General features: G+C 41.3%; 1 protein-coding gene across 4 annotated transcripts in view; it reads left to right on the forward strand.

Moving 5' to 3' along the window:
- Positions 1-19,675, forward strand: part of APP (amyloid beta precursor protein) — a 180,186-nt gene that overhangs the window by 149,090 nt on the left and 11,421 nt on the right. For 2 of the 4 annotated variants that reach the window (XM_066340652.1, XM_066340655.1), the window contains 2 exons: positions 5,614-5,835; positions 13,255-13,308. In XM_066340652.1, coding sequence (XP_066196749.1) covers positions 5,614-5,835; positions 13,255-13,308 — 276 coding nt within the window. The remainder of the gene's footprint in view (positions 1-5,613; positions 5,836-13,254; positions 13,309-19,675) is intronic. The other 2 variants (XM_066340654.1, XM_066340656.1) reach the window with 1 other exon arrangement.

Here is a 19,675-nt window from a genome sequence, read left to right on the forward strand (position 1 = left end):
TGAAAGCTGCAGCTAAGCATGTTACCTCTTACCAAATGTGCTGTAATAAATGTGTTGGTGTTTTTCATGAATCCTAATCCAGCATGTGCATGATTTAAGCTCCCTTCAGACTGGATTAAGGCAGTAAGTGTGCCACGAAGCAAATGAGGCTGTGACTCAATTGCTCTGTAATTTCTGCTGTTAAGAACAGGGAGGTTGCTGACACTTTTTAGTTTTGTTATTTTGAAAGCACACGCTCAAAAGCAGGTACCATTGGGAAAAACACATGTTCAATTCAGACTGAATGGTCACTGATGGTGAGTGAGGCAAAAAGACTCTGCATTTGTATGAGTTCATTTGAGCCAGTCTTTGTTGCATCAAATCTATGTTCTACCATGTAGATTACATTTTACAGAGAAAGTTTGATGTTGGGTCAAAACTATGGCATATAATTTGGTGGTATTTTAACTACTCCTAATTCGAGGTGGTTTGTGTGCACTTATGTTGCAGCAGCCCTCTTTTAGAATAGAAATGAGCTGAGATTTGTTTGTTATCACAAACATGAGAAGGGTCCTGGTTTATTCCTCTTTACAGCTCAGCCACCCTGACTCCAACTATTCACTGACTCTGGCTGCAGCCAGCTCCTACTGGAGGTTTCCCTTGCAGCCTCTGACTGCAGATATTAGTTTGCAGACTCTGAATGCAGGCTTTTATCCAGCTAGACTGTGGCTGCAGGCTGTAACTGCAGACCCAGACATACCTCACAGCAGTGATTCTCTCTTCCCATGACCCTCCTCCTTCATGATTCTCCCCACCAGCTCACCCACTGCCTTTTATCACACTTACCTTTATTGGCTATAGCTGTGACTCACCAGGGGTGAGGTCACCTGTATTCCCTTCTCTTACACACTTCATTTCTAATGTGATTGAAGAAATTGTTTTCTAGAACTCCAGAATTACAATTGGCAGTTTTAAAGCTGCTTTTCTAGTAAATTCAATGGTCTTGGCACATGATAGTGATTGCAGAGCTTGTCATCAAGATGGCCTCCTTGAAAACACAACAAAGATAGTTATTTTTGGAAATTTTAGACAATAAGCTATGAATTAAATAAAAATTATGGTTTGAAGGATAGCTAACGAGTTGTTGGCAGTCCAGGACAGCAAGAGAAGCTGTTCCATGTGAAATTTTTGTCATTATGTCTTGTCCTAGCTGTGCCAGTTAAGGGCTGTGAAGTATGCCCCAGAGTTCAACATTGGAAACAATGTTGTAGGACAGTAAAGTAGGTAATGTTTTAACATAACATGGGTTTTGCCACTCCAAGGCTCCATCAGCTTTGAAGGGACTTGTCATAATATCTTTTCTAGCCCAGTGCTATTTGCAAACATTTGCAAATAGAACTGTGGTCTTGGGACATTGTAGACAAATAGCTTCTAACGTTCCAGTATCTACCAGAATATTTTGTAGTAAATTTTATTTCTTTTCTTCAGCTCTCTCTTTGCTTTTGGCTCCATTTGACTCTTTGTAGGATGAGAGAATAGTCTTGAAAGGAGTATGGAGTGGTATTACACTTCTATCCAGTTCCCCAAACATATTGCACTTCAATATTTCTAGATGCTGTTGTTGAGGAGTATTGACCCATGAGGAAATGCCTGCAGTGAGTCCAAAAATGAGTGAAACTTGCTTAGGTGTTATGAGAACTGCAACAAGTATCTTATTAAAACACTAGGAGTGAATATGTCTGTTATCCTGAGAAAGAAAATGTTTTAGTGCCTAAAGGAGAATTTGAGTGCCTGGAGGAGAAGCAGCAATTGTGTGCTCTCACACCAAATCCAGGGCTGGTGGGAGGTCTGAGGTGCCAGCTGAGTGTGGTCTTTTCTCAAGGTCATGGTTGCTTTGGAGCACATGCTCTCAGAGGGACAGAAAGATTTGCCATCCTCTTTATTTTTCTCCATGGCAAGGCTTAGCAGAATGCTACAAGGAGATAATGAGGCAAGCAAAAGACACTTATTGTAGGAAAACTCTCAGAGTTTTTGTTCTGTTGCTTTGATGTGAGATGAAGTTTTGAGGAGCAACGTAGGATCTCTATGTTTTCAGCACCTAATAATAAGATACTCACAATACAAATAAAACCCCTGAAAGAGTCTTGAATGCACATCCTGGCCTCTAGCTGTGTCCCTGCTGATTTAGGGCTTTGTCTTTGCACTCTGGAGGAACTGAGTTGGAGGAAATGATGTGTGGCTTTGGTGGAACTGATGGTTCAAGTAGCCATCAATACTAGGGACAAAATCAGCCCTGAAAAATTGATCTTGGGCTTTGCCAGTAGTATCAATAACTGGAAATCCTAAGGGGATTTTTTTTTTAACAGTTCAACAATTAAAGCAATTGTTTGCCAATCATTTACTCAATGCAGATGCAAATGCCTCAGTGTGATGAATTCCAGCAGCATGGCAGGCACTTCCAATTCCTCACTGCCACTCAGGGTCTGATTCATCCTGTCAGATGGGCTTGACTCATGTGGCCATTGTTTCCTGCTTGTAAAATGGATGGGATCATAATCTGCTGGTTGTAGTATCTGTCTGCCTCACTGGAGCTATTGTGCAGGTCACTTCTTCTCCGTGCTGTGTGCCACAGCTGAGTGGAAAAAAAAAACAGAGCTGGCAACATGTGCTCCTGCTTGGGTTGTCTTAAAAAAGACTTTGTGTGTGATCACTCCCAACCCTCAGAAATTTGGATGTAATGATGGGAGTTTGGAGCCCTTCTCTGTCAGCCTGCCAGGCCCAGCCATGTCTGCATTGGTGACCTCTTCTGAGTGCTCTACCAGCCCTGATGCTGCTCCTCCACTGCCAGAGCTCACCTCTGTGCACCATTTGTCCCTTTCCAAGGGGAGGAGCTGTCTGGAGGTGACACTGAGCGATGGACAGGAGTTGTATGGGATGGGTGCTGCCCTATCAAAGTGGGCAAAGGAATGGCTGGGGCTTCTCCAGCACTATCCCCTGCCACTGCTGCCTGAGCTCCAGGTCTCAAAAGTTGCCCCACACCATCCTGTGGGGATGGGGAGAGCAGCAGGAAAAAGGGGAGCTGTGCCCCAAAACCATTCCAGATTTTGAAAGGTGTGTGGGTACAAAGATGCTCAGTCCTGGAACACTCTGGTGTGGTCCGTGATGACATGAGGTTAGTGTTCTCAGCTGCTGTCATCTGTGGCTCCCTGCAAGGCACATGGACACCAGACTTCTCCCTCAGGCCACTAAAATACAGCTTTTTTTTGTAAAGCCTCTTCACTCCTAGCTAATGAAAATTATGTCGTGTGACAGTGTCTGCTCAGAATATCAAGGTGCTTCACCTGTCTCTTTTCTGATAAAAGGAGGTGGTTTAATTTGGAAAAGGAGTAGTGTAAGTGCAGTTGTGAGACAAAATCAGATTTAACTTCTATGCTGAAGATTTAGTAGGTGTCATAAAATAGTACTGGTTTCAGTAAAATTACCATGAAAAGAAAAACAATGTAGTGTGACTGACACAGACTTTATGTACTGTCCTAATAAGTCATTCTGATGGACAAATTAAATCACAGAATTCAATCTTGTATTCACATTAGTCTTACCATCTGCTCAGGTAATTACTGTTTAAACTGGAAAATTTATTTTAAAACATTATTTTCCAAGATTCAGAACCCGTGTTTGCCCCAGAGCTGAGGTTGCAACATATTTTTTTTTTATTTCTAATGTTCTGAATTTAGTGTAATAGGATGGCAGAGAATTTCATCAGCCATCTCGAGGTGGCCTTTGAGAGATTTATTATCATTGTTGATAGAGGCAGTGAAGCAGTGGCACCTCTAATGCTCATGAGGTGGTGAGGGTCCTTACTGAGGCTGCTGCATGGTTTTGTTGTACTTCTGTGGCATGAAGCTTCATGGTATAAATCTGGGAGAAACATAACCTTCAGAAGATTTTGCTGAGGTGTCTAAAGCTGTGGTGTGCATAGAAAATTCGATGCCCTTCATCACTGATGAAGGAGATGAGGGAGCCCCTCTGGAGGAGCAGAAGGGGTTTAGCAGCAGGGTGGTGATTCATGTCCCTGACTTGCTCTGTGGTAGAGATGTGGGTGTGAAGTAGTGACAATCAGGGGATCCTTAATGAAGTGCAGAGAAGACAGTCTGAATAAAAGCTGTTGTATCACCGGCTGCCACATGTGTTCTCATGTGCTCACTTGCACTCTGTTACAGTCTCCTGTTATGAACTGTTTAGCTCTGCTCACTGTTGGTGCCTTATTAGCAGTTATTAGTCTGCATTGCAGTTGCTTACTTGGATATGCTTTTGTGCAGCAGGTTCCCTCAAAATATTTGCAAATAATATGTTTTTCCTACAAAAACAGATGTCAGTGAAGCAGGAGGGATCAAGAATGGAATTGTAGAGTAGTTTTGGTTGGAAGGGACCTTTAAAGGTCATCTAGTCCAGCTCTCTCTGCAGTGAGTAAGGGCATCTAACTAGATCAGCTTAGTCAGACCTCTGTCCAGCCTGGTCTTGAATGCTGCCAGGTACAGGGCATCTACCACCATCCTCCTTGTGAAAAATTTCTTTCTTATATCTTACATAAATTTACTCTCCTTCAGTTTAAAACCATCACCCTTGTCCTAAAAGCCCTGATAACAAGTTTAGCCCTTTTTTCTTAAAGGCCTTCTAAGTATTAAAATGCCACAGGAAATTATTCTAGGACCTTTCTCTAGGCTGAACAGCCCCAGGTGTCTCAGCCTGTCCTCACAGCAGAGGTACTTCAGCCTTCTGTCAACTCTGTGGCCCTCTGGGCTCACTCCAACAAGTCCATGTCTTTTCTGCACTGAGAGCAGAGGAACTTTGATGTGAGAAGGGAGCAGGAGTAAGGAAAAACACATAACCTCTGAGCTTATTTTTAACGTGGAGTTGAACAGTCTGTCCTATAAACACTTGATGGAGCTGAAAAGTGCTTTGATTGTTATCACCTTGCATCAAGAAAAGAAACTCCACAGCATAGATAATACTTTGTCTCTTTAGGTGCTGGTAGCTTGTAAAATAATTTGCATGCTACTACTACTACCAGTTGTAGATGTCTACTACTGCTTTTTAACAAAGAACTAGTTCAATGTTATGATGAAGTTATAGATGTTAAAAAAATCAAATGTTTCTTCAGATTTGGTGTATTATAGTAAACCCAGTTTAATATAGTTAATATTTAGATTTTAAGAGTTGTGATGAGCTTTTGTCAATGAGCATTTAAGAGGAAGGAGAAATTATAAAGACATTCCTTTCTGTGGATCTCTCACCAGTTGACTTACAGCAGCATGTTGAGTTGAAGGGAATTGTTTTATGCTTATAAAGTGGTTGGGAAGAGCCAAGGAATGTGTATAGCATAGACCTGTGATCTGTTATGTGGTGGAAATGTGGGTAGGAAACAGCATTGAGCAGTTCTGGTTGGTGTTTCAAAAAAATACTTTATCTGCAGTGCCTATCATGGGGTTTTGACTGTCCCAAGCCTTAATGTTTTTATTTATCATAAGAAATCAGAATCTCACAACAGTGAATTCTTACTTGAGTAGCATTGAAAATAGATCCTTAGATATGCTGGCTCTTTCAGTTAATTTCTGCATTGAAATTTCCTTGCAGATGAATTACTTCAGAAAGAACAAAACTACTCTGATGATGTTTTGGCCAATATGATCAGCGAACCCAGAATCAGCTATGGAAACGATGCTCTTATGCCTTCATTGACGGAAACAAAGACCACAGTTGAACTTCTCCCAGTGGATGGAGACTTCAGCCTAGATGACCTTCAGCCCTGGCACCCCTTTGGAGTGGATTCTGTTCCAGCCAACACTGAAAATGAAGGTGAGTACAATAGGGGGAGGAACCACAGAACGTTCTGAGCTGAGCTTTGTGGTTTCTCTTCACGTTGTTCCCTGAAAATTAGTATTTTTCTAAGAAGTGGGATAGAGGTTCTGAAATGTACATTTGGAATTGGTCTGCTGTGTCAGTTGTCTCTCTGATGGAATAGGAAGTCCTGACTAAAATCTCTAATTTAGACACACAATAAATTTCAGAGTTGAGCTTACTTGCCTTCAGAAACAAACAATAATAACTTCTAGGAGATTATGAGTAACAGTCTTATAAGATGCATGACAATGACTGAAGGGAGATAAGTTGTTAGATTTGTGCCATGATGAAATTAATGTTTTATTTAAGGTATCTTATTTGCTGGCATGAAAATGATTACAGTTCCAGCATAACCCCAGCAGACAGATAATGTGAATTTCACTCCATACACTGGTTGTCTGGAATGTACTGCACAAATGTTCCTACAGGCACATTAATACAACTTGGCTAGGGAAAATTTTTTTCTGAGGAGTATTATATGTTGTTCATGGGCTACTTTGTTGAAGTGACTGCATGCTACTTGAATAATCCATATAGAATCTGGAATTAGTCGTTCACTTAGGTGCTGGAGCCAATAAATCAGAAACCTGAGGGACTTCAGTCATGTAATTCAAGTCCCTCCTCTTACTTTTGTTTTCCTTTGTTCAACTGCTCTATTACTAGTGCTAAATTAATCACATCAGTGAAAGTTTGACACTGCAAAGCCACAGTACACGCAGAGCCTGGAACTGCAGAAGTCTTCTCAGGCAAATCTGTGATTTGTAGCTGAACTGCACAGACATTATCATCCTCCTCAAGTCTTTTGAAACCACTGGCTTAGGCTGTACTTGCTCTTAGAATGAGTTCTGAGGTCATCCTTCTACAGTTAGTCTCATTCCAGCGTGGTACATGAGTGACTGTGAGCAACTGGGTGTGTGGGACATGGATTTTCCAGGTCTGGTGGTGCTGCCAGGTGAAATCAGTGGAATCAGAAATAGATTTGCAATCAAAGTTTGACCCAAGGAGTCAAACAAGCCTAGGATCAGGCAAAGGAAAAGACCTGCACAAAGATCAGTGAGGCAGATATTTAACAGATCTGGGGGGAAGAGGAGAGGCTGCTCAGGAGTAGGGCTAAAATCAGAGGACCAGGGGCTCAGCACTGCAATTAAGGACCAAGTAAAAGAGCAGAGCCAGAGCAAACTCAGCAGCCCAGCCAGCAGGAAGAACTAGAAGGCAGGAGATGGTGCCAAGGTCTCCAGCTGTGTCTGAAGGACACTTGCAGCCAAGTGACATGCCAGGCAGTGAGAGCAGCTGGTGGAGCACATGAGGCACTGGCCAAGGCACACAGATTGCTCACAAACTGGCAGGCTGAGCCTCAGTTTCCTGGGGAAGGAGCTGCAGGTTGCTCTGACCCCAGCACATGTATCTGCCAGCAGCAGGTCACAGTCTGGCTCATGTCTGTCCTGCAGGAATTTTCAACTGCAGCTCTTGCTCCAGTTTTTTTTCTGTAGCTGAGGCATCCAGGGCATCAGTTTCTATACCTGTTGCCTGCTTTCATAAAACATGGTGGAGATTCATTATTTTTGGTGTCTGTCCTCTTAGCTTTCAAAATATATTGATTTCTGTCACCAGGTTTAGAAATTATTAGGTAGACAGGTGCCCCCAGACATACCCATAGTTTAATCAGACAAGGGTGTTTTTCCTTCAGATATCTGTCTAAGCTCAGAATCTAATAATGAAAGGTATTTCAAAGTGACACTGAATTCCCACAGGGAGCTAAAGTGAGCATGGTTCTCCTTTGCAAATGTATGGCAGCAGATAAGAAACAAAAACTCTCCTGCCTGAAATATTGCACTTAATTATTAAGCCTCTGTGTTTGAATGCAGTATGTGATTTGCTGTAGCACTTATTCTTTCATGCCTTCAGGTTGCTGAGGTTTAGTTTTGGGTTTTTTATACCAGGGTGGTATTGTATTTGTCATGAACTTACTGCAGCAGTCAGTTCAGTTAGGCCAACCATTACCATAGTTCAAGTATGGAGTTAGAAGTGGAAATCATTTGGTGACTTTAACCGCTTCAAGTCCCTCTTGTTTCCCCTTATACTTCTCTGCCCTCTACCCAAACCACAGCGTTCTTGTTGTGACCATACCAGGAGCACCATCTTTCTTTAGAGACCATTTCTATACCATAGCATCAAAGGGGAATTTCACAGCTTTATTTTTCCCTTTGTGTTTTTTCTCCCACCTTGTCGTGCCAGAATCCCAGGACTGACTGTGCCATTTGTCTTCACTTCCCATGTCTGTTTTCTTCTTTGATAGTGGTCTTACTTCAGGCTTTGTCTACCTTGCTTCCAAAAATATGTTTCTGTCTTCTTATAGTATAGTTTGGAAGGAATATAGTAGGAAGAAATTGGTAATGATTGATCTAATTTTCACCTCATCTGTTTTTTTTTTCCCTCTGATGAACTGATAGTTAAAATACCATAACCCTCCCCCCTAAAATTTGTTATTCTTAGTTCCCATGCCTGTTCCCTTCCATGGCCATGACCTAATCCCAGGTTTCACCCAGAGATATTAATAATGTATTGAATTGGTATGTTGCCGTGTAATCTTAAGGTTTCATAACTCCATTTGAAATGTTCCCAATGTAAACTGCATGTTTTAAAGAACAGTTGTTATGCAAACAGTTTATTTTCCTAGAATTGCTTTTACTGGTAAGTAAGTGAAAAACAGTCTAAAAATAAATAGTCTAGCATAACTCAGTATTTTCTGCAAGTGTATTCTCACTTGTTTTCCTCTAGGTAGTTTCCCTGGCAATGTAAACAGAAGTTAATCCAAAACAGCAGGTAATACACTGTATGGATGTCCAGCATGCTGTGACACAAATTAGATTAACAAAAAAACCACTTTCTGAGAATCTTACAGAGGCACCATGAAAAATATCAGGAAACTGTATTTCAGCAATGCAAAAAACACCTTCAGAGGTGATCCCCAACAAAGTCCCAAGAGCTGTGAAGCTGTAACACTGCCAAACCCTCTGGGCATTTTGCCAGTGACTAACTGGGTTTGGTGGTTTACCTTTTGTGTTGTAGCCTGCAGGCTGCAGGGAGCCTTAATGTCTATATCTAGTATTTATCTAAAGTGAGATTGCTGTAAGTGTACTGTATTATCCTTATGATTTGTTCAGTTCCTCGTTTCAGCCATGTTCTTGATAGGTGAGCATCACAAAGCACTCCTCACCTGCTGGTTCATACCAGTTTTTTATGTACTTTTCTTTTACTTTTGAGAAGAGAAGTTAACACATTCTCTTTTGCTCTTCTGAGATGTATTAGTTTTGGGTAAAGGTGGGAATGTGGAGCCTCTATGAAGCCTGAGTAGTCAGTGTAAATAAACATGTACCAGTTTATTCTGATGAATCTATTTGGACAATGCATTTTCAGTCTTATTTCTGTGCACATGGAAGTATATTAAAGAGAAATAAAATTCTGGAGCATCAAAATGTATAAAATAACAACAAACAGGACATATTTGTGTTTTGATTATTGATAAATGCTGCAGTAGGTTTCAATTTCTCCCCCTTCATTAGCTGTTGGGATGATGTGGTCCATTGAGGTGTAGTGGGTTGACTGCTGGCCAAACACCAGTGCACTCACAAAAATCAACTGCTCAGCTTCCTCCGCTGTAATTGAGCAGAGGAGGAAGAAAAAAGTCAGTTTAAATAAAGCTCATGGGGGTGAGATAAGGATTAGGAGAAAATAGTTTAGGCAAGACAGGTTTAAAATTTTAAAAGATCTAAGAAAACTTTAAAAGATGTAAAAGAAGAATGATAAGAATTAAAATAAACCTTTAGAGCACCTTCCTCCCACCAATTACACCAAGAGACAAAACCTGGGATTCTCAGTCAGTTTATCCCTTCTAAAGGGAATCTTTCTTCAGTTCACTCAGGGAGAGGAGTCTCCCCTGCTGTGCCATAGAGTCTTTCCCACGGGGAGCAGCTCCCTGTGAACTCTTCCAGCATGGTTCCAATTTTCACAGCTAACAGTCTGCCTGGAAAAATGCTGTTTGCATCATGAAATCCCTCCTGAGTCTTCAGTCTTCCCACAGCTGCTTTTGTGGGCCATTTCAGCTTATAGGGTACAGGTTTTAAGGCTGAGCTGCTCTAGTATGAGAGCAAAGTGTTTTCTTCTATCTCTGAAAGCAAAAGGTCTCTCTGTTCAAGTCAGATCACAGCTTTTCACCTGTACATTCTCCAGTTCTCATGGGCTGTGGGTGAACACAATGTCCCCCCCCTACACTTCATTAATGACAGGAGAAACTGTTGTATTATAATCCTCGTGGCTTGCAGAAGATTTTCAGCTCCAACACTCAGAGCATCTCCTCCTCTTCCCTTCCCCCTTCTGGACTGACCTGGTCTCACCACGTTGTTCTCCTCACGTGTCCCCACTTCCCCTTTCCTCTGACTGGGGAGAAAGTTGGTGTCTGTGGGTTCATCTGTTCTCAAGTGGACAAGTCGATCCCATCCAGGCGCCGCGGATCGCGGGAAACGCTCCTTTGGCTTTCCTCTCTGTTGGCCAGGTGATCTCCCCAGCACTGCACAGCTTCCTTCATGCAGGACAGCAAGAAAAGAGAAGCTTCTGCTGTGTTTTTTGTCCCTTTGTTTGCAGTGTGCAGGCCAGAAGCCTGCAGACCAGGATGGTCCCCTCCAGTGGGATCTTGGCGGCTGGATCTTATCGGTTATTGATGGAGAGATGGGAAGACTGATTCATGATCAGAATCTGATTTTCCTCACGTTTTCCAAGTCTTATAAACCATTTCAGTGAGGTTAATAATTTCTACTACAATAATAAGGTTAAAAGATCATACAAGCAACTCATGCATTTTACAACATCTTTATTGTAGGGGGTTGATTAAATCTTTTCCCTTAAACAGGTTTTAATCCCATCTTCTCATAAGCTCAAAGTTCTGTTTGTCCTTGCCATGGCATCCTGGTCACCAGACTAGTTATGCTAATTAAGTCTGTCTTACTCTCAGACTTGTGTATTCCCACAGATTGTGCCAGGGCCCCATGGAATCTTGGCAGCCACGCCTGCCAGCCACCTCTTCAGAGGCAGGAAAAAAAGAAGAGAACTTCCTGCAGCTTTTAATTCCTAAATCTGTTATCATAGAGGTGTTCCCAGCTTCTCTAGTTGGCTTAGCAGTGTGTCAGTTCTCAGAGCCAGGCACAGAGGAAGCTGTTAACAGCTTCCTGCAGAGAATGACTTCAGTGCTGATGTTTTCTTCCTCACTAAAATCAGTTTGATGTGAAAGCAGCATATGAGGGCAAGCACTGAGAAAACCCACAGACAAGATTTTCAGAGTTAACTGCTGTTTGTGCATATATCAGTACTGGGGCAGAGCAAGAAGGTTTTAAAATCCAGCTGAAATTCAAAAGGTGGTAGCTCAGGGCTCTCCAGAAACCAGCCTTTCTTTGTATCATGTTGCCTGGCATCACAATCTGCTTTGGAAGACTCTTGGCTCTTATCATTGGCCTCCAGTTTTTGCCCTGAAGCTGCTTTGTGACCTTGACCAGTTCTTTTTATGTCTGTATCAGTTATGAAATGTGCCAGTGGCCCAGCCTTTCCCCACTGCAAAGGGCTTCCAAAATTATAGATGACAAGAATTATTCATTACTAATACTTTCACCCAATCACAAATACTGCATTATAATGAGGTCAGGTCCATGCTACTGTACAGCAGAAACTTCTTTCACCCTTTTCCCCTTCATTTACTCACATTTCTTTTGCTATGCACAGGCTTCTCAGTTCTCCATAGGTGTTGCCATGTAGGATTAGAGAGAGGAGGGGAAAAAAAAGCCTTCTAGGGAGGATGCAAGGGTAACAGAGGAGGGGTCTGCAAGAGCAGTTTGGGTAATGTTTTGCTTATGGTTGTTCCTTCACTCTGGGTCCTTGCCAGTGAAGATTGGTGCTGACCATATTGAAAAAAAAACCTAGCAGAAGACATAAATAGGAAAATACTCAAAGCTTTTAGTTAAAGGTGGAAATTGGTTTTTTTTGTGTAGAGCTATGTAAGGAAAACAATTCCATGGTGTGCTAGTGCCACTCTGAACTGCTGTGAAGGACAGTGCCTCTGCAGTGTCACACCAGCAAGCTCTGTGAAAGTCTGCCTTTCTGGAGAAAATGAGTCAGATGTGGTTTTAATCTGGAGCTACTCTAAAGCTGAGTTACTGGGTTTTATTGAGAGGCAAAAGCTCATACAGTCATCTCCTGTGTGCAGAGGACATGGGAGCCACTTAGGCTCTCAGGTTGTCATGGCAGATTGTCAAAGCCACAGGAACACTTAGCCAGTGACACAGGCTTCCTGAGAGGATGGGCAGTTCCATTGCTCAAATCAGCAATCTCATCAGGTTTCTGTGACTTTCTGATGGGCAGCTCTTCTTGACTGAAAACTGTGGGTCTGTCACATTTCCTGTGTTACTGCACCTCACTTACCACTGATAGACTCATCCCCAAATTCAGAAATTCAAATGAGTAATAATATATGCAAAAACTTCTGAATTCTAAGGGTAACACTTCATTTCTGAATTTAAGTTCTTTGACACTGACAAAAATTGGGTAGATAAGGAAGGGAACACAATTGGGCCTCTCTCAAAAGAGAGAATAAACCAAAAAAGAGGGGTAAAAATCTGAATCATTTAATAAACATTATGTAAACCATATTTTTGAACTTACTGAGGCTGCTGGCAGTGACTCAAATAGCTTTGTGTTTTGCAAATCCTGGTTTTCTGTTAGTGCCAGTGAGCTCCACCAATTTAGGTTTCAACTGATAAAGTGGGATAATAAAAAGAGTCTTGAAAAAGTGTATATGACACACATATTTGGGTAGAAATTTGTGTTTCTTCTTTGTTTCCCTTCCAAAAACTGGAATATGCTGTTCACAGATCAGAATATATAGGTGTATTGATTATATTTTCAAAATGCACTTTACTTTTTTAAATGCTACAGCTGGTGCTGTAAAGAAAGAATCCCTGTTGGAAGGAAAAGGGAGGGATTCAGGAAGCACTGAAGTCAATCAGGGAAAATTTGGGTGTAATGAATATGGTTTTGTTCTATTGATAGATATTCTTTAGTTTTAATGGTTTCTGACCTGAAGCAGTGGCCAGAATATGATGTAAAAATAACACCTCAACTCTGAATCTTTCCTTGTGAAGTTTTGCCCATCCCTCCCATCTCCTTTCAGGATTACCTGAAGGCAGATATTTTCCAGCTGTTCCTTAGGTAACTGTTAATGCAGTATGTCTCTACTGCAGTGTCCCAACAGAGGAGCCCATGACTTGGTAATTTTGGGGGATTTTTGTTTATTTTTGTTTGCTCTTTTGTTTCTTTCCTGCCTGTGCCTAGTCGAGCCCGTCGATGCGCGCCCAGCTGCAGACAGAGGACTCACTACACGACCAGGTACGTGACTTGCATGCCTTTTACCTTTCCTAACCTGTGTTTCTGCAGCATGCATGTGGTCTGCTGGAACTGGATTTATTTACCTTTGCTTTGGTGTGCCCCTCTCACAAAATTTAATGCTATTCCAGGAGTGATGGAAGCATCATTCCCTTACAAATATCCCCCATGTGAGTGCTGTCTGTATTGAGGGTGTTGGGAATGTATGCTTGCAGTGGGAGTGGTCCCAGACCCACTTGGTTTGTATCTGAGGTCTCATCCCTTCCAGAAATAGCACTTTGGCAAGTGCAGGAGGAAATGGTAAAATTGGTACTTTAGACAATAGTAAAACTTGGCACCCCTTTATACAGACAATACTTGTAATTTGGGAATGTGTGATAGAAATATCAAAGCCTTTATGTAGAGTCAGCAGGGCAAATAAAGAATTAATGCATACAGCTTCAGAACTGCAGGGGGCCTTATCTTACTATCTTACTTACCTCCAAATACCTCAAAGTCAGTATTCTCCCTCTGGTTTCCCTGAGGACACAGCTATTCATTCCATTCCAGGACAGAGCAGACTTTCCCTTTCCACAGCTGTTTACATTTTCCTTTGTGGATTCTCATGGGACAAACCTTTTGTCATTACAGTTGCAACTTCTTTTTCTCTATGAGAACAGGTTGTTACACAAACTGATTCCCATTCCTCTGATTCTTTCTCATGGGAATTAACAGGCTAACTGCACTTAGCCAAGGCAGCAGGCCTTTCACCACAATTTTATAATCTTTACCTGTGTGCAACAGTGTATGTCTTCATTTCCATCGAGTTTACAACAGTCATTCTTCTTTCAGTTCAAAATTAAATGACCTGCACCAAGTCACAGAGTCATATGGAAGTAATAGTTGAATTTCCAGTTAGAACAGGCAGCTCTCTCCCTTGGGGGTTTGTTCAAAGGCTGCATTTCTCCCCTCCACCCTTTTTATCTTGATGAGGTTTAACTCAAATAAAGCTGTTTGCTACACATGATTCAACAACCCTTTTTTTTTTTCCTTGTTCTTGCCATGGCTTAAGCACGTGGACATGGAGCTGAATGTTTCCATGAATGCAGTCACTACTGCAGTCAGTCAAGCTGCTGCTACAGTTTTCTCTGTGATGAGACCACCCAGGCCTAGATATTTCAACTGTGCTTCACTTGGAGATTGAGTTTTTAACTCTAGATGTAACCTCAGGCACAGTTAACACTGTCTTAGATCTGTGCAAAACAATATCACAAAACCTTTCTAGCTGTTTGTGTAACCAGTAGATAAAGTAATTGGAAGGAGTATGGTAGATAATGTGCACTTAATTATATCCTTGGTGGGATTCACTGTAAGCTCTCTTTTTTTTAGTCTTCTGAAAGCATAAATATATTTTTACACAAACACAGAAGCTCATCAATGTTAATAGAAAGCGTTCCCCAATGCAGCTATTTGGGTTTTATTTCATATGAGTAGTTTTTCACTCCATATGATTTTTTTTTTCTCTTTAGGACAAGGAAAAAGAAGGGTTTCCTACTTCCCATTTCTTGATATTTGGAAATGTATGTTTGCACACGTGTGTGTACACATGCATATATAAAAACAGTTAATACTGCTAATTAAAAGTAATATCAATAAAAAGTCCATCATACTTAGCTTATTTTCTTGAATTTCACTAGAAGCTTTTAAGGCCATAGTTTTTATAACAAAATAGTTTTGTTGGTTTTTCTGAGGAGCTCTAAGTTAATGTATTTGCCAGCTGAATTGAAGCATTTTTAAATTGAAGTGATTAGGAATGCAGCTCCCTAAAGATAGTGTGTAATTCAGAAGAAAACTGGTAGCAATTATCAGTATTTGTGAATTTGCAATGACTTTTCATCTTGTATATTGGCTTTTGTGTTTGGGTTGTGTACTTTAAAACTGGTAGTGAAAAAACATTATTTTTTTCCTAGGCCAGGATTAAAGTTCTTCTCAGAGAGAGAACTATTCTTTGTGTCTTTATTGCAAGAGCAAAGAGGCATTAAGAATCCCTTGACTGTTTGCATCTCAGCTCTGATCAAAGTTTTAAAAAGTCCATGATGTTTTTCCTTCTTCAGTTACTACCCTTGAAAAGTGTATCTTTGATTTTAGCAGGCAAGTCTAAATGTGTGGTCATCAGGACAGTAAAGGGAATGAACTGGTAATAAAGAGAATCTCTTCAACAAAAAGTCTCAGTTCTGTAACATTGTGGAAAGGTGCATGTAACCCCATGTATATTTTTATTTCATACCAAGTATTTAATTGATTCCAGCGTGTTGCAATGAGACATGAAATAAAGATGCTCGACTCCAGTCAGGAGGCAGAAGAAATCAGAAGCTTTATTTTACAATTCATTCAGCCCTTTTATAACACACTGTGCTAAAAGTCACATTATTGGTCCACAGAGCTGACACCTCTGCCATTGGCTCAGTGACAGAAATAGCCAACAGCATCTGCTGGTATGGGAAAGGAATATAGTGTACACAAGGTTGTTTTGGGAAAAAAAAAAAAAAAAAAAACTGTTGAAAGGTTTCCTTTAAGAAGAGCTAGCTCTTCTCAAGCTCAGAAGATACTGAGCTCACACCAGTGCAATGTCATACTTCTCCTTACTATATAATTACTTATTTGCAGAGGACCAGCAGTTTACCCCAGCTGAAGTCTTTTTCCTCACTTGTAAGGGAGGTAGAAAGAAGGAAAAAGTTGCTATCACATTTATTAGTGCAGCAGCTAGACAGATTTCTCTGTTTCTGACCTTTTTCTGATGCAAGTCGCCAAAAAGAAGTTTCAGTAAGTATTAACATCATGAACTTCCTAATACCAGATCCTACCTTGTGTTGAGATTCCATGGCATTTTTGTGGGGCCTTGGTCACTTGGCACAAACCAAAACATTTCTGCCTGATCTCATGGGAAAAACCCGTGGTTTAACCTGCTACATGCTGAAAGTGTGGCTCCCCTGCTGCTGTTTGATTGGAATGGGAGGTGGTCAGGGAACCAAATTAATGTTGCTCTAGGGAAGCTGGAGCCTGCATTTTCCAGCAGCTGAGACTACTGGTGAACTTATCACCTTCTGGTGCCTGTTGACATGATCTATTCTGCCTCCAAAACGCTGCTCTAACTCCTGCCTGTGGCATTTGAGTGTTGGACAGAAGCTGACAAAGACCCACAAATTCAGCTGTCGCAGCTTTGCTTTCAGTAAAAGTGGTCAGACACCAAAAATGGAAGTGCTCATGTCCATATTCCTACCTCTAGCAGTGGTACAAACAGAATATGTACAAATTCCACCTCTGCCTTGTACCCTGCCATATCCATTGAGTGTTTGGCAGGTAGCATTTGATAGCTTCCAGGACTGAAAACTGTATTTTCACCATTGTGTTTAGTAACCCTGAAGGAACCTTTCTTCTTTGCATTTGTTCATTTGTATGTTGAACATCCTCGTGATTTGTGCCAGTGAGTTCTACAGTCCAATTTTGTGTTGTTCTGAGTTGTATATAGAGGTACACACACTTTCTTGTGCTCCTTTTCAACCTGCTGTATCATAGCCCTGTTAGTGTCCTGTATTATTATTTCTTAGGAGAAATAATGAATGACCATTTCTTGTAGACTTTCCCCTTGTCATTCACAGTCACACACTCTGTTGTGTTTCACCTCCTTTGCCTCTTTCAAGTCCAAAGACTCACAATTTCAGTCCTTTGTGTACAGAAACTATTCCATACCTGTGATCATCTGTGTCCCCCTGCATTATATCTTTTGTAGTTCTTCTGCCTTTGTGTAAGGTGAGGTGACCAGAATCTATAGCCAGATTTAAAATGAGGATACATCATTTATACAGTGTGTAATGTGTTCTATTTTCTCATAATTCTTCTACCTTTCTCTTTACCTTTTTGACTGCTACTGAGCCAAGCGTCCATAGAGTTACCCACTGTGACTGCAAGGTCTCTGTCCCGGGTGGAACAGAGCTAAATTAGAATCTTTATAACTATATGTATAATTAGGGCAAGCACCACTTTGCATTATATCAGCACTGAATATAATTTCCCTTTTATTGTGCTCTTGGAATTTGTAAGATCCTTCTGCAGTTCTCTGCAGTTTGCAGTTTTACTTTGAGTATCCTCTTTTTTTTTTTTTTTTTTTTTTTTTTTTTTTTTTTTTTTTTTTTTTTTGTCAGTAAATTTTGCCATGTCACTATTTGCTCTCTTATCCAGATCACTTGGCAAACACTGGTAATGTTCCTCCATTGTGAAAAACAGATGTGTATTTACACTTCAGTTCCTTTCTCTTAGTCAGTTATGAAAAGCCACATAGGACTTTCCCTTCTAATCATTGACATCTTAACTTCCACTAGAGCTTTGATCAGGGGCCTTCTCAAAAGCTTTTGGGAAGTCCAGATTCACTCCAAGCAGAATCACTGTTTCCCATGTGATTCCTAACTCTTGCAGTGACCTCTAAAGAGTTTTTGGAGGCAGGACTTCCGTCAACAAAAGACAAGCAGATTCTTCACTGATTTATATGTGTGGATATGTCCTAATATTTATACCTTCAGTGGATTTACCAGCTGTAGCAGCCAAGGTATGCAGTCACTGAGGCCTTTGCATTGGAGGAATTTTCATGCAGTGCTTTTGCCAGGGTATCTACGAGTGCAGTGAGTATGACCATGGACAGTGGTGAGCAGCTGGGAGCAGCTGCATCTTCAGCTGCTGTAGCCAAGGGCAGTAAAACAAGTCCTGAGAAAGGCTTTTCCCCCCAGTTACTGCACTGGAACTCCACTGCTGTAGTTTTCCCCTTCCCTTTTAATGCTAAAACTAAAAAAGCAGGAGGGGTTGACAGGTCGAGCTTCCTGCAAGCAGATACATGTTCTCCTTTGTTTTGATCTGCTCTAATCACAGAGGAGCAAAGAGAACTAACTCTCTGGGAATAAAACAGAACAAACTGGGATGTTTGAAATGATTCCCAAAACGTGATTAAAACCAAAAGTCGTTAGACGTTGATATCAAAATTTTTTTAATGTATTTATTTAATAGTAATAGAGGCAAACAGAAAGAAGGGGAAAAGAAAAGGCAAGAGAAGAGAAAAGAGAAATGGGGAGAGGGAGGACAGGGAGAGTGACAGAGATAGATGAAGCAGAAGCACATCACCCCTCTGTGGCTCCCAGCAATGTCTCATTGATCCCTCCATCTGGTATTTGTAGTGGTGAGGGTCCCCTGCTGAAAAGTGAAGAATCCCATGGACTAACACACGTGTGCCTAGGTGGGAACAAACAGGTAGCTCCCTGAGAGGGGCCAGTTTGACACTTGTAACACTGTGGACCTGTTGCATCATGCAGTAGCACATGCAGTGCTCTGGTGCAGGGTCTGGGGATTATTTTGGGGAGGGCCTTTGGTGGGCTGTGACACCCCTTCAGCTGTGCCCCAAGTGACTGTCCCCTAGATGTGGCTTTCTGGGGCTGGGGGGCTCCACAGCTGGGCCACTCTGCACAGTGCAGGATGGGTGTTCACTGCCTCTGAACAGAGGCTTTTTTGCCATACAAAGGAAAATTCTCTTCCTCCTCCCTTTGGTGTGGAGGTCTGTGTAAGGCTGGCAGCAGATAAACCTGAGGCTGTAGCCTCCACCCCTGAATATTCTTCCCAAACCAGACCTGAGAATAGTGTCACTTCATCTGATCTCAAACCAATTTACAGTCCAGGGCCTCAGTCAGGAGTGCAGTGGTCTTTAACAAAAGTGCAAGTTTTGTTATATAGTTTTGCTAAAATAGGCAGTAGTCCTTTGTAAAAATATTTAAGCCATAAAACGTTTCAGTCTCCAAAATATTTTTCCTCATTTCCCATTGATGCAGGTGTAGGGGGTACTTTGAGATGATGCACAAAAGAGAGTAAATTATATTCTTGATTTGGAAAACTAGCCATAGCTGCTTGAAGGATGGGAAGTTAAACCTGTTTTCAGGTACTATGTGGGCTTTATTTCCTGCAGCTCCATTTCCTTCTGCATTTCTTTGACAGAATATCATTGCTTATTTTCAGACTGCAATTCCCTAAGTATTTTACAGTTCTTGCATTTAAAAATGGTCTCCCATGTATTATGGGAAATGTCATTATATATTTGTGTCAGTATTGTTATGTAGCGTCAAAAATCAGGAACTTCATAAAGAAATTTGAGGGGTTGAAGTGCTCGATTGCTTAAAATAAAAATAAGGTGAAATTTATGGGGCAGTTAGACTTCAAGAAAACAACCATAAATTCTTTATAGCATGGGGATGATTCTTGTTTTCTGCTTTGCATGGTTTCCCATGAAAATAAAGATCAAAACCTTAGAGTGGGTTGTCTGTACAGTCCAGAGAAGTTCTTGGGAAGATCTGTTCTT

Source organism: Sylvia atricapilla, chromosome 2 (genome assembly GCF_009819655.1).
Source record: "Sylvia atricapilla isolate bSylAtr1 chromosome 2, bSylAtr1.pri, whole genome shotgun sequence".
NCBI classification, from domain to species: Eukaryota; Metazoa; Chordata; class Aves; order Passeriformes; family Sylviidae; genus Sylvia; species Sylvia atricapilla.